Source organism: Corylus avellana, chromosome 2, assembly GCF_965113065.1.
Source record: "Corylus avellana chromosome 2, dhCorAvel1.hap1.2, whole genome shotgun sequence".
NCBI lineage: Eukaryota > Viridiplantae > Streptophyta > Magnoliopsida > Fagales > Betulaceae > Corylus > Corylus avellana.
The window spans coordinates 4,689,991-4,705,026 of NC_142491.1; the positions used below are offsets into that span (position 1 = coordinate 4,689,991).

The 15,036-nt window shown below is 33.0% G+C and overlaps 1 protein-coding gene across 1 annotated transcript; it reads left to right on the forward strand.

The window, feature by feature from the left end:
• The first annotated feature begins 3,915 nt into the window (after nucleotides 1–3,915).
• Nucleotides 3,916–11,547, forward strand: LOC132182833 (folate-sensitive fragile site protein). Its single transcript, XM_059596187.2, has 11 exons — nucleotides 3,916–4,044; nucleotides 4,144–4,211; nucleotides 6,499–6,580; nucleotides 7,179–7,262; nucleotides 7,346–7,385; nucleotides 7,539–7,584; nucleotides 8,415–8,473; nucleotides 8,712–8,779; nucleotides 9,698–9,781; nucleotides 9,867–9,931; nucleotides 10,823–11,547. Exons 1-11 carry the CDS (start codon nucleotides 3,989–3,991, stop codon nucleotides 10,906–10,908), a joined length of 738 nt encoding a protein of 245 aa, XP_059452170.1. The 5' UTR covers nucleotides 3,916–3,988; the 3' UTR covers nucleotides 10,909–11,547.
• Nucleotides 11,548–15,036: the final 3,489 nt, after the last annotated feature.

Here is a 15,036-nt window from a genome sequence, read left to right on the forward strand (position 1 = left end):
TCACTCTGATGTCCGCGCGTGTGTGGGAGAGGGAGAGAGAGAGAGAGAGAGATTGGTTAAGACAACACGTCACAGTCCAATCATTTGGTTCTGTAGATAAATTTACAGGAAAATTATTCGTCAAAAAAGAAATTTACAAGATAACAAACTAGAAAGTGAGCAAAAAAGAAAAATAAAACCGAAATCCAATCTCTTACTGAATTATTAACAATTTAAATAAAAAAATTGTTAAAATTTTGATTGAAAAAAAAAAAAAAAAAAAAACTTAATAGATCCAAATCGTTAAGACTTTATAAACAGATAGAGGGCATGTACCATTTCTCAAAACTATATATATATATTAACGTGTTTTATCAGGTATTTTTGCTTTTGTTTAAACAAATATAATGCGAAATAAAAGTAAAAACAGTTTTAAATATTTTGTAATCGTTTTATTTATTTCAATTTTATAGATATAATAATAGATTTATCCGTCTCTTATACAAAAATAGACAAGAAATTGACGAAATATGAAAATCATATAAGTGTTTTTTTTTTTTTTTGGATTGTTTTATGTCTGTTTGGTTTTGTAGTTTTAAAAGGTGTGATTTTTAAAAATAAAAATAAAAGCATTTTTTTAAAAAAACGTTCACTTATTAATATTACCCATATGATGATGGGGCTGGACATGTTATAAAAAATACATGTACGTACCAAATAAGGCAAACCATCAGCTATTGTTGAACTGTACAATATCTGCAGGTTGATTTGATATATATATATTCCAAGGTTTGCTTGGCTCCTCTTGATTGAAATCTCCTCTTCTTTTGTTATATCTTTTATTTTTATGTACAATTAATGAATGTCACCTTCACATGGTCCTATAACTACTCCAGCCCCACCATTTTGTCTTAAAGATTCTGGTGCTCCAACCTCATGAATGTGTAATTATATAACACATTCACTAGAACACCAAGCAATTGTTCCTAAATGATTAAGAGGAACTTTTTCTAATTAAGTGTATTAAATTGACATATGTCTAAAATGCATGTGATTTTAACAAAAATACATACGAGAATCACATACTCTATTAAAAGTATATGTGAGAATCATATGTATTTTGAACATACGTCAGCTTAATAAATTGGGCTATAAAAACTTCCTTAAATTGGGCTATATACGTCAGCTATGTATTTTGTTTGCTAACGTTTTTCCATTCTCCTCGTTGTTTTATGTTTTCAAATAAAAACATTAATAAACGATAAAAAATATAAAATACTCAAAATTATTTTATAACGACCCAAAAAAAAGTGTTAAGTCACATATATATCATCATTCCAAAAAGATTAGTCAATTTGGAGTTTTTCTATAATTTTTTATAAAGCTCAATTTTAAAAAGTAACTAGACAATGTGAGACTTAACACTCATGACTATTTTTGTAAACCACAAATTCTATACGGACTACTCCTTATCTTTCCAAATACGAGGCCTAAGTGTTACAATTTTTACCTTTATATTCATCATAACATTTTTTTTTTTCAAATAAAAGAGCAGAAATATTCTCTGAAATGCATAAACAAAACATTTATCCTTGTGATAAATAGCATGAAAAAAGATGGGATTATCATCAATAATGACAGTTCAAGACTGAAATCCAAATATATACCAAATGGCCAAAAGTGAATGAATGAGTCTCAGAAAATGAAGGCCAAGGTAGGTTGGTGAAATGGGTTGTCTTTTTCCCCAAGGGCATGATAAGAACAAGGAAATTTGTTTTAATGTAATAATAAACTAACAAAAACGTAAAAAGCAATTTTCATGAAAGTATTGTGTTAGGTAAGGCACCAAATAGTATACCGGGCACACCCAAAACCTGCCAATATTTTGGCCAAAACGTGAGAGAAAGTGTATAAACACCATGTACGTGCACTCTAAAGGTTTCATTTTCCAGTAAATGTTGTTACATAGGATTTAGACTGGCGCATCGACAACCCTGCGCCGCATGTGGCGGCTTTGTTCCTCCTTTTAGTCATCTTCGTTGTTGTTGTCAGCGGTAGTCCCCTACCTACTGGCTCCGGCAAGCACCGGTCTTCAACTGTATTCACACCGCCTTTTTCCACCTTGTGTTGGCCTTTTTTTATTTTTTTAAATCGATATACATTCCTCTCAAATGACTACCGATGGTCGTGTTGTTTTTCTACAAGGGTTAGGGTAGGCCGGGTTGAAAGGTATTTCGAGAGTCATGTTGTTTGTGTCTTTGAGAATCCAGATAAGGTTGAAGGGTCTCGAGACGGTCATGCTCATTTTCTCTCTCTATTAGTCTATAGGTTGTTTTGTTTTAAGAACTTTGTATATTTTAACCGCCTTCTTTGGTGATATTAGCTCCTTTGATGGGTTGAATAATTTATTTGACATATTCTCAATTGTTCTAAAGATAACTATGTCCCCTTTTTTTTCTTTCAATTTTTCCCTTTTCTAATTTAAATAGAACAAAAAATGCGTTTTGAATTTTACATAATTTCGAATAACCTAAAAGACCTACCCTACATAGTTTGGTTTAACACCCTAGGCTGCTCAAAGCAAGGGAACTTCTAACCTCTAATTGTAGTGATCCTCATCCGTTATTAAGGCAAAGTAACAATGCAAATACTATTGTCAAAGCAAAATGGAAAATGTATGTAATTTTTATCTTATCATCTTGATCTTATTATTTAGATTTGGTCTCGTATGATGGTAGCGATAATGCAACTTACTTCGTTTATAAAACTTTCTTCTCCTTTCTTTTGTTTCCTGGGTTTAAAAATTAACTAGTGTTTAAAAACACAAAACACTCAAAACTACTTTCACATTTATATTATATCATAACACTTTTTCTTACACAAAATACCCTCTAAAATACTTTAACAAACAAAACCGGAGATTATACTTGACAAGTCTCGCTCACTTATTTTATTCTTCAACTTTACTTGGGATCTATTTGTTTTAATGTAAAAATATTTATTATGGACAAATTATTGATTTTCAACTGCTTATGATGAAATATTGAAAGTGATAATGTAAACATCATGTGTTGTTTCGTTCATGTCAATCAAAAGTTGAGCACTTCAAACGCCCCAATAGGCTTTCATCAACCAAGATTCCAAAACGTTGCAACCCAATCCCTCCAATAAAACTTCTCTCTGTTTCCATTTTTGATCATATTTTATCCTAATCGTTTGATAATGAATAGTTATTACTGCGAATAGAATAAGCTCAAATGGAATAATTATTCATATTCATTATAATCGAATTCTGAATGTGTATTTTACTATTTGGTACAATGCAATACGTTAAATAGAATGATATTGTAATCAGATTTAATAAGACACTCTTATATTACAAAATCTAATTTACATTTTTATGGAGCCTCACAATATCCCAACGCTTGGATAAAGTAAAAAAAAAAATATTATAATTACATCTCCTTGTGTTTTTGACCACAAGAATGAGCTACATTCATGTCTCACTTACTAAACTATTCTATGTTATATTTTTGAAAAATTTCACTTTAGATCCTTGATTTATCGTGCATTTTAAAAAGACCTTTTTCAAAATTTAAAAACTCATAATTTATACTCATGAACTTTCAATTTCAATTAACTTACTCCCTTCGTTAGTTTTAAACTTTTAATGGTTAACTTCGAACGGAATGCCTAAAACGACCAAATTACCCTTTGATTTTTGACCGACGCAGGTCTGGCTGTGACCTAGCGAAAATATTTTGCTTTTCTTTTTTTTCAAAAAAAAAAAAGACTAGAGTTATTTTTTAATTTAATTTAATTAATTTTTGAAAAGCAATTTTTTTTTTTTTTTTTGAAGAGAAAAATATTTTCAATAATAATAAAGTAACCTACCAAATGATAATAATGAAATAACCGAAAGAAAGAATAGTGTATGTTATGTATGTATATTTCCTCTACATATATATACCGTTAGCCTCTCCGTTCTGCTCTTCTCGAGGGGTATCAAATGGCGTCGTTTCGGGCACTGAGATCGGGAATCTACGACCGAGAAGAGCGAAAACAGTGAGCTCTTCTCTCCGCTATTCACTTCTCTTACCCATTTGATTTTTCACTGCACAGTTCGATGCCGCTAAGTAATCGCAAACCCTAATCTTTTTTCAGGCAGTACCAGGCTCATATCCGAGGCCTCAACGCCTATGACCGCCACAAGAAGTTTCTCACCGATTACGGTGCGTTTCACTCTCTCTGTTTCTACGTATATGTATACGTACATGTCTTTTGAGTGTAGATTGATTTGTGCAAATTTTGATTTTAACTTGCTCTGGGCCAAGAAAGTTGTTTTTTTTTTGTTGTTGATATATATGTATTTTTAATTGAGTCTTTACTTATTAAAAAAGAAGAAGGTATTTTTAGTTGAGTGTTGTTCTTGGGATTGGACGTTGTTGCTGGGGTTAGTTAATTAGGACTTGTCTATATTGATTTAGTTAAACCCTTTAACTCTTGCGACCATAACATTCCACGCGTACACGGCTGTCCACTCTCTAGACCTAACACTATACTCATATATAATACAAAGACATTTTAATTCAGTCTATAGGTCATGCTTTATATGTATTTAAGTTGAGTTATTGTTCATAGCATTCGACTTTGTTGCTAGGGTTTGCTATATATAATGCTGGCAATGACTTAATAGTAGGTCAAGATGTGGAAATTTGTTTTACTGTCTCTGCATTTTGATTCAAGTTTTATTCGTAGGGCTAATGGAATTTTGTTGCTTGCGGTTTGTTGTGAGTGGTGCAGAAGTGTAGGAACTCGGAAACATGAATTTTGGGAAAAACATATGGATTAAATTTAGTCACTTTCCTATATATTGCATTAGATATCAATGAATCTTGGGAGCAATGTATGGATTAAATTTAATCGGGTATTCTTGTTGGTTCTAAAAAAAAATTCTACATATTGAATTAAATATCGAAATTGGGGTGGGGGGTCACTTATTGTAGGAGCTTCTTTTCTTTTGATATCTATAATTTCATATTTTTTGTATGTCATATGATCTCTGGATGAGTTTCTTATCCAATTAGGTTTGAGGCAGAAGCATCGATTTTGTTCATAATAGATAGGGAATGGGTTGTGAGAGAAATGGACATGAAGGAAGTATGCAAATGACGAGCTTTTTGTTTGTTGAGTCCTTGTGTCCTAAAGCAATTGGGTGATGAACAATCCTCTCCACTAAGGAGGAAGGGGGCTACAATCTCCCATATATGTATTTATTATTGACTTAGAGAAATGGACATGAAGGAAGTATGCAAAGGATGAACTTTTTTGTTTTTTGAGTCCTTGTGTCCTAAAGCAATTGGGTGATGAACAATCCTCTCCACTAAGGAGGAAGGGGGCTACAATCTCCCATATATGTATTCATTATTGACAGATTTATTCTAGTGGTTGCTTTTTGTGTGTGCGCTATTTAAGCGAACAGGTAGTACAAGCGAGGCAGCAAGAGTGTAGATATCAGTCAAATGGTTGGAGAGGGAGTTTATAGCATGTATGTGTTTGCAGCATATTGGTACAGATGTGGGGATATAGATCTACCTGCCATGCATGTGTCTCTATGCAAAATTGTTGTGGATTGCCTTGTTTGCAGTTTGGTTTATTTTTCTTTCAGAAAAAAAAGAAAGTATCACAGAAGAAAATAAGATAAATTTGTGTTTTTATTTACCTTATTTGGTTATGCACGGAAAGTTGGGAGAATTTAAAAAGAAGAAAAATAGTTATATCTTGTTTCTTCTGCAAACGTTTCTCCTCAAACCTCAATGTTTTTTGGAGGCAAAATTTTTGGTGTACAAGGACAATTTTGAGTTATTTGTTTTCCTTGTTTTCTTTTATTTTATTTGCTCGTTTATGCACCAACTAGTAAAAAAAGAAGAGAAATTTCATACTCTCCTCTGAGGTGTAGGAGCACTCATCTTGCATGCTTAGCATGTAGCTGATGATAACGATAACTGGGTTAACTAATTAGGTTGTTAACATATAACGTATATCTGCCACCAATGATGTGTTCCCTTTCCTCATCACTGCATATGGTGATTTATACAGTAGCCACACTCTACTGCTGTACTTAGCGAATGTTGGGGGACTTGTAATTGACTTGAAATTCTATAATCTTTTATATTTCCTTTCAAATTCCAAGGCTTGATGAACCTGTTTTACTTGGTTAGCTTTGCATTGAGTTATAACGTTTTGTTGCTAACATTTGTTGGTATGGCATTCACAGGTTTGTTATTATTTTCAATGTTCAATAAACAATTTTGATTTTGTTTGTCTTTTAAGTTATAAGTTATAATTGGAAAACCATGATTTTTGTTTTACTTGAAATAACATCCTTACTTGCATTTAAGCTGAGTACAACTGTAGAATATATGGGTGTGTCTCTTGAATATCATAGTATAGTTGTAGTTGTAGTCAAGATTACGGTATATTCATTTTGGCAGTTAAAATGCTTGGTCTGTGTTGCAGTTGGATTTTATGGGAAAGAAAAAGCCACACATGTTAAGTTGCCTGTTAAAACTGATCAAGACACCCTACGAGAGGGATATCGGTATGTTCTATTGTGTTACTATCTACAATTTTGCAGCTGGTTGCACATGTATTTGTTACACCTCTTTGGTTTTTATTCTGTGTTGTATAGATTTTTGTGGTAAGTGAGTGGTTTGTGATAATCCAAAAAATTGGTTTCAGGATCCATTTATTTGGCAAAACTACTTTATGCATAAGTGCCAATTTGGCACTTTTGCCAAGTCGCTTTTTGGGTCTAAAGATTGATGCTCACATGAGTGCCAACAAATAGACCCTATGGCCCTTAGCTCGGATTAGATTGATTGAATTGGTCAGTTCCTTTGGTTTCTTGATCACCCTTACTTTAATAACATAAGCAAGAAAGTTTCACTCTTCATTTTTTTCTTCAGCTAAGCATGCAATTTTGCTCTTGATTTATTTCTTCATTTAGTACTAGATAAAGTGCAGAGACACTTCTCATCATGGATCCGATTGGAGATGCCCTTAATTATGGGAAATACATCGAGGAGTTTGTGTGTTTTCTTTCATTATTTCCTTGGAAATATGGTATTTGTGAAATTGTCCTCCCCAAATCTAGGACTTTTCGGTAATTTTAATTGTCTTTTCACCTATTGATAAAGGTTCATACGTACTGAGGAAGATGACATGAATCCTTCTTGGGAGCAAAGACTGGTGAAGCGTTACTATGATAAGCTTTTTAAAGAGTATCCTTTGGAAACAGATATTCTTTCATTCTCATTAAGTTGTTTCAGATATATCCTTGTTCAATGCCTTAAACTCGCTGAAGATACTGCATAGCTGACATGTCACAATACAAAAGTGGCAAGGTGATTTTTTACTTGGTACATAGATTTCTTATTTGTTACTTTGAAGAATAAATGTTGGCTAATTTTTTGATAGCTTCCCTTTTGTGAATGAGTCATACTAGTTACATCACGTCTAGAAGATTTAACTCTGATTTGTAAAATTTTTCTTTATAGATTGGTCTGCGGTGGAGGACAGAGAAGGAAGTGATGTCTGGGAAAGGTTAATATTATTCTCTTCATTGATTAATATGGTCCCTTTGTTATCCATCTGTGATTTCTTGTGGGATTACATGTCTTTTTGTCAAATAGGAAACTGTGTATAATATTGTTCTTTTGTTTTTTTCAATTCTAACCGCTTAGTCTGCTCCACAAAGAGCAGCCCTCTTTCTGCAAAAAATTGGCCCAGGTTTGAATCTGGATTTATTGATTACTCTCCTAATTTAATCCTTGGTGCCATTTGACCTACGGGTCATTGGCTATGTTCTTTTGCTGACTACCCACTCTGTTGGCTCTCTGTCTCTCTTGTTAAACTTATATTTGAAATTATTGATGAGCGATTATTTTGACCATAGCTGGTTATCTAGGGAACACATAGATGATTTGGTATTCTTGATTACTAGTTTGGATATTTTGACTAATCTAATAAATTTCTTAAAAGACGACTTTCTGTATTATTTTTGTTTCTTGTTCCATAGCATGCTATATGGTATATGTTTGAGAGAGATATCAACAACTGTTTATGGAATTTCATTTCTTAAGGTTTTTTTTTTTTTCGTGAGATAAAGACATACTTGCCAGCGATTACCAAAGGTCGATGAGCTTTTAAGGGCACCATAGTTAGTAGGGATTCTATTTCATATGTGGGTCTAATATTGGCAAACCCTTGATGGGGAGGTCTTGCTTAAGTTTATCGCTTCTTGGGTTTGCTTCCTACTGTTGCTTGACTGAATTATTGCATCACGGTATTATCTTTTCTTTATAATTTAAAAGAATCCTCCTAGCTGGGAAGGTATTTGAGTTTAGAATTGACTTGTTACCCTTTTCTGTCAGGGCAGTTTATATGTGGTAACAAACATTGCGATGAGAAAGATTGCTTAACAAGTTATGAGGCAAGTGTTTGTTTTGACATCATTGGTCTCTTAATAATTCTATGGCATGGGTGATTGTAGCATTTAATCTAAATGCATTGCCCACATGTTACACACACACGTGCGCGCGCTTGTGTCTTGCTATCATAATAGCTTTGGACACACACGTGTGCACGTGCGCGCATGTCTTGCTATTTTATCATAATAGCTCCGGTTCTTTATTCAAGTTTTGTATCTCTTCTTTTCTGTTCCACTGCAGGTAAATTTTTCTTATTCTGAAGCTGGAGAAAACAAACAAGCCCTAGTGAAATTGGTAACTTGTGAGAGGTTAGTGGATTTTGTTGATTATGTGTCCAATTATACATCTGCCTATGTAATTTTTTTTTTCTTTCTAATAACCTAAATTCAGCCAATACAGTTGTTTTAGCAGCATCCATATTAAATACAGTAGTGATAATCCATATTCTGAAAAGCTTTTTTATGAAGTTTGGCTCTCCTGGTTTTTTTTGAGCATGTCTTGTGTGCAGATGGAGTTGAAAAGATCATCCTTGGCCTACTTGAAATGGCTTTGATAGTCATTTTATTGACATGTTCCATGATGAATGAAACATGACTTGTTTTTGTTTTTCCAATTCATTTACGAACGTTTCTGACAAGGACATAACAAGTTGGAATTGTGATATACTGTTGGGAAGTACATGTTGTGTTGAGGAGCAAAAGGTGTTCTACTTGAGCATGATAGAAAAAAAGGCCTCTGATTAATATTTCTCCAATTGATTGTTGAATTGATCAAATCTGAGTTCTGAGACCTTTTTGTTTTATGACAGAATAAGCTTAGAAGTTTCTTTATTCTTGTTCCGAGTTTCTTTCGGCCGTCAGTGTAGATACTCTTTATTTTGTAGTTCTATGTGAATATTAGAAACATTGCTTCTTATCATAAAATCTGCCCTTAAGTAATGCTTGTAATATAATGGGATTCAGCAGGCCATCTCTCAAATTCAACTTAAGAATAATTACTTCTTTAGTGTCAGAATAATATGTTGGAGATTTGAGATAATCTTTTACTTGATATTTCTCATAGGAAGCTGATCGCATATGGTTATGTGTCTTGGGTTGAACAAAGATGTCTTCTTTCTTTTTCTTTTTTCTTTTTTCTTTTTTTCCTGTCTTGGTTCACTATTTTTGAAGTTGTGCATTATTGTGCTCAAAAGCATTTTCAAATTTTTTTTTATCACTTTCAAATAGATGTGCGAAGAAGCTTCATTACAAAAGGCGGAAAGAGAAGGAGCTAGAAGAAAAAAGAGAGCAAGAAGAAAACAAAAGAAAGAGGTGCCAACCCAATGCTATAGTCATTTTTACTTCATAACCTATTTGTACAGTTAAAAGTACCTGTAGCTTACTCTGTCTATTCCAGGAATCGTTCAAGGAGGGATGCTGAAACAGATATCGAGTATGAAGAGGCCAAAGAGAGGAGAAAAGGTATGGACTTGCCTCAGATTATACTTCAATGTTACATATAGCTCATAAGCACATGCCCTCGTTTTTCATGATGACACGTTATTGTGCTCGTTTTCTGTTCGCATTGGTATATTAATTTAATCCTTTTGTTTTTAGCTTTTAGTTCATGGTAGGATCATGACTCCAAATTTTAAATCCCGCTGTTTGGCGACTTATAATTGGATTTGTGATTAGGCACAATAGTATAACTTTTTGGTGTTGGTTACCAAGAAAGTTTTACCCCAGTTGCTAGGATGAACTCTAATCAAGACTTAAGCAGATTAAGCCAAAACCTTTCATGGAGACATGGATGAGGAAGTTTGCATAACGTTCCTCCAGGTTTCACATGTTTCACTAGAACAGATAAACGTGAGTTTTCTTGAAAGAAAAGTTTTTTTTTTCCTGAGAAAATGAGGCCAGCAAGTTCCTATACGGCATCTTTATTGATGACAAGCTTTTGGATTTTTCATTTTTGTTAACTAATTAGCAGTTATCTTTGTAAGCAACTTATTTTTTCATCCCAATATAATATATCGGCTAAACTCACTATTCAGAATGCATGAAGATGTTGATTAGATGTATATGATAAAAATTGCATGTCAGGGTTGCAATTTGCTTCGTAGAGTCAACATTTAGTGTTTGCTTCCAAATATAAGGAAAAATAGAGCTGAAATTTTAGAGTCCGTGTGCACCTTAGCTTACTTACCTTTATTAAGCTAAACAAGCTTGTATGCATAGGTCTGCTTGTAATTTTGAGCATTACAATAGATTTATAACATAGCTCATATTAATTTTGGTTAGCTTGACTTGCTCCAGTGTACACTCTTCCCATCTTTTCCAGCAAGGTCCTTACCTCTGTGCTCATAATTGCAGGGAAAAAGGCTTCAAGTTCAACTGTTGACAATAAAATTGATGACGATGATAGCTTTGATGAGTTTCTTGAGGGAATGTTTCCATGATATTAGCTGACTGACTGCTGCCCATATTCAGAGGTACTCTTCAACGCATGCTTACCAGTAAGAAATGGACGAAAAGTTAAACATGAAGATTGTATAGTATATCGGCAATTCAATTGTGGAGGGTAAAAGAAGCTGAAAATGGAGAGCCTTTTCTTAATTGAGCTTTGCTGGGTTCTCCACCTTCCTGGCAAAATTTTTGCCAACTTATTGGATGTCATATTTGGAGCACACTAGTACATGTGCCTGCAACAGTATGAAGGGAAAATGATCCCAAAATGATTTGCCTTTTCTTAGAAGAGCTTTATTGGATTCAGGATGACAACGACAACAACATTAATAGCTTTGATAGTTGTGTGTTATACTAGGCAGAAAGGTCTGTAATATAACGTGTCAGATAATTGGATTTGGCGTAGGTGCTGTAGAAAAAAACTGCCGGAAATCTTATGTAGTTTTTTTAATGGTCCAGATTTGATTCCAAGTTGGATCAAAGGGTGGGCGCTAGTAGGCCCTAGGGTTTGGTTTCTTTTAAGTATGTATGATGACCAGAAGAAAATGTTTGATATTTGAGGATGTGGAATACAATTGTACTTGGGTGCTACTTTGTGTTTGACAATAAACAGTCTCAATTTTTCATTTTCCTGTCATTGCCTTTAAACAAAGCCATAATTATTGAGCAAAACGAAATAAAGGCTGTTGCTTTGCTGGAGTTGTTTGGCTGCTTCAACAGGTTACCATTCCTCTCTATAGCAAAGCATAATTTGGACTGTTGAAAAAATTACAGGAAATGTGTTGTATTTTGTATTTTATATATATATATATATATATATATATTTTTTTTTTACAGCACGCAAGCCAAATCCAAGAGGAATAAAATGCTTCCCTGTTTACTGCCATAAATCCTCCTTGGTAATATATGGATTAAAGCTATGTTTGCCATGGGTTTCCCTAACTAGTAATAATGTAATATTGTAGGGGGGGGGGGGGTGGGGGGGGGGGGGGGGGGGGGGGTTTGGGGGACGCGGTGAGTGGTGGGTTGGGGGGCTAATTGGACAAGCTTGGCTTGCTACATATGATATTTTAGTTGGCCGACAAATGATACTTTTGCTCAGTTTAAGTCCACCCACTTTGCTTAGAAAAAAAGAAAGAAGAAAGTCCACCCAAATAGACAAACAAACCATATCTCAAAGTTATATGCTCATATCACTGATTTTGAAATAGATTTTATAATTAATAATGTAGGGGAATGATTTGTACAAAAAGTAAGAATAATACCACATGCATGTAAATAAACAAGTAAAAAGGACAGGAAATACCCTAGGCAGGGCAGCCGCCCCCTCTATCGTCCAAGTATTAAACAAGATTATCTCTCAACCAATTTTAAGTGAAAGAAAAGGAAAATGCTAGATGTTCTTTTGGTCTTAAGTGAATACTATTTTATAAAAATCGGGTGAGAAAAATAAGGACCACTTTTTTTTTTTTTTTTTTTTTTTTAATTTAAAATAATATTTCTATGTATGTTATTTATTTTATTATATATGTGTGTTATATATTAATATTATTAACATACATAGTACACTATACTTATAACTTGCTCATATTATACATATACTATAGTTTTTATTATCTATTTATACATAATAACATACTGTTAATTTGCTACCTATAGACTATAATTATATGCTATATTGTGTAATACCCGAAATTATTTCCTAAATATTAATTTTGGAGGAATACATGTTTTATGGAGGAAATGATTATTTTAGAGATACCTTATGAATAAATCGATATTTACTATGAATGATTTTGAATTTGTTATTGACGATTTAATTATAGGCTTTGATTTTTAATAGTGTCAAATGATTTAATTTGAAATGAATGAGATTTGAAAATTTATTTTACTATAATAATGGTAATTAAACCACAAAAAAAAAAAAAAAAAAAAAGACAAGGTGAAATTCGGGTAAAACTTTCTTGGTAACCAACGCCAAAAACTTATACTATTGTGCCTAATCACAAATCCAATTTTTTTTTTTTTTTTTTTTGGACATGTCCACACAAGGAAAGGGGGATGGGGGATTCGAACTAGTAATCTCCGCTTTATGAAGCGTGGTTCACAGCCGATTGAGCTATTCCTTGGGGACATCACAAATCCAATTATAAGTTGCCAAACAAGCAGGATTTAAAATTTGATTCTACCATGAACTAAAAGCTAATAGCTAGCTAGGTACATGTACTTTTAACAATACAAATAAGTTCTGAAGTAAAAACGACTATAGCATTGGGTTGGCATCTTTCTATTTATGGTTGTTGCATCTAACGGTATACATGGTGTCACGTTATTTAAAATTTTACTTCGACGTAACAACGCATACACCATTAGATATGTGAAATCGAATCTTAACCATAAAATGAATCCCGATCGAAATGGAGAAATTAAGTAATTGTCTCATAAGTTCAAAATGCTCTTTCTTGAAAAAAAAAAAAAAATGTCACCTTAGACTTAAGGGGAAGCTTTCCTTCTGTATCTCTTCTTTGTTGGGCCTGAAAAGTATTTATTTTCTTTTTACCCAAAATCTATACCAGCAAGTCGGCAACTAAGCTACGAAAGCAGGCTTGTAGATTGCTCACATTGGGGTTAATGGTGCTGACACAGATGAATTGAACACAAAGAATATAGTTTTAGGCTAGCAAATGTGTGGGAGGAATGCTACATTTCCAAACATTTTTCTTTAAAATTTGCTCTTCAAATGATGTGCCCCACAATAACATGAGATAGTAACACATTTTTCAAAATAATATATTATATAGTATTGTGACACATCATTTAGATAGCAAATTTTATAATTTTTATTTTGGAAAGTGTAGCATTTCTCAACGCACAAAACTTTAAGATGATATAACTAATAATTCATTTCTTTTTTATTTTTATTTTGAACGTTTTCCTGTATGATTTTTTTTTTTTTTTTTTTTTAAGGGAAGATAAAGTTTTTTATTTTCGACTGGATTGAGTTTTTTTAATCCAATATCTTAAATTGATATATGTTTTTAGAGTACGTGATATATATATATATATATATATATATATATATATATATTTTAAAAATAAATGCATTTTTGGGTCCCTGTCGTTTTGGGTGTAGACAATATATAGTTCTAAACAAAGTAATTAATCAGTTATTCAGATAAGAAAAATAAATAAATTAATTCTTTGGCTATTTCAATGGAGACAAGACAACCAAAGTGAACAGTTGTGTGATTTTGTCCACATTCGCCTGCCCTTTTACCTGCCTATGTATGTGTTTTGTTTTGTTATTCTATTTGGTGTGGAAAGTGACAAGAGGATTCTAGTCTAACACTGTAAGCAACAAGAGCCTGCTTGGCATTCTTAGGAAAAGAGATATATATATACATACACAAGGGTCTTCTTTATCCTATCCCTACTCCCTAGGGTCAAAATGACATTTTTTTTAGGCATTTACAAATAGAAAAATTAAAGTAAGGATAACTATTAACCTACTTGTCATGGTGACCACAACTTCTATCTAATTAATTTAATAATTTATATGCCATAGGGGTTACTAACATCACTAAAGTATTGTTTAGTACATCCTGTCTCAACCCATCTTATTGGGCCGACGTGTTAGTGTTCATTATTTTTTGGAATTGCCTTTGTTAAGACCAATGTTAAATACTATACTATAATTTTACAGGGTTAATGTGACAGTACTCATTAGTTATAAGATCAGTTGTTGTTAAAATCAAATCAAATGACAGATGGGCATTGTCACATCAGCTTAATGAGATGGGGTGGCGTGTGAATGCAGTATTTAGTATTTTTATTTCATGAGTATTTCACAATGTTGTTGTATCAGTTCCAAGATTCCAACCAATCATTGGATTTATTTTTATTTTTATTTAAGAAAGAGTGATCAAAAGGTTGATTAGGATTGTCATTGTCAACATTATAGGATCATTGCGAGACAAAAATATGGTTTCAAACATTACTATATTAAAAATGCAAGTGAAGATCACATGCTTTAAGAGCAGATGTCAATTTAATAGACTGGATTCTAAGAATGTTCTTCGACCCAATTTAAACGGAAACTTCATCCGGTATTGGGGTTTTTC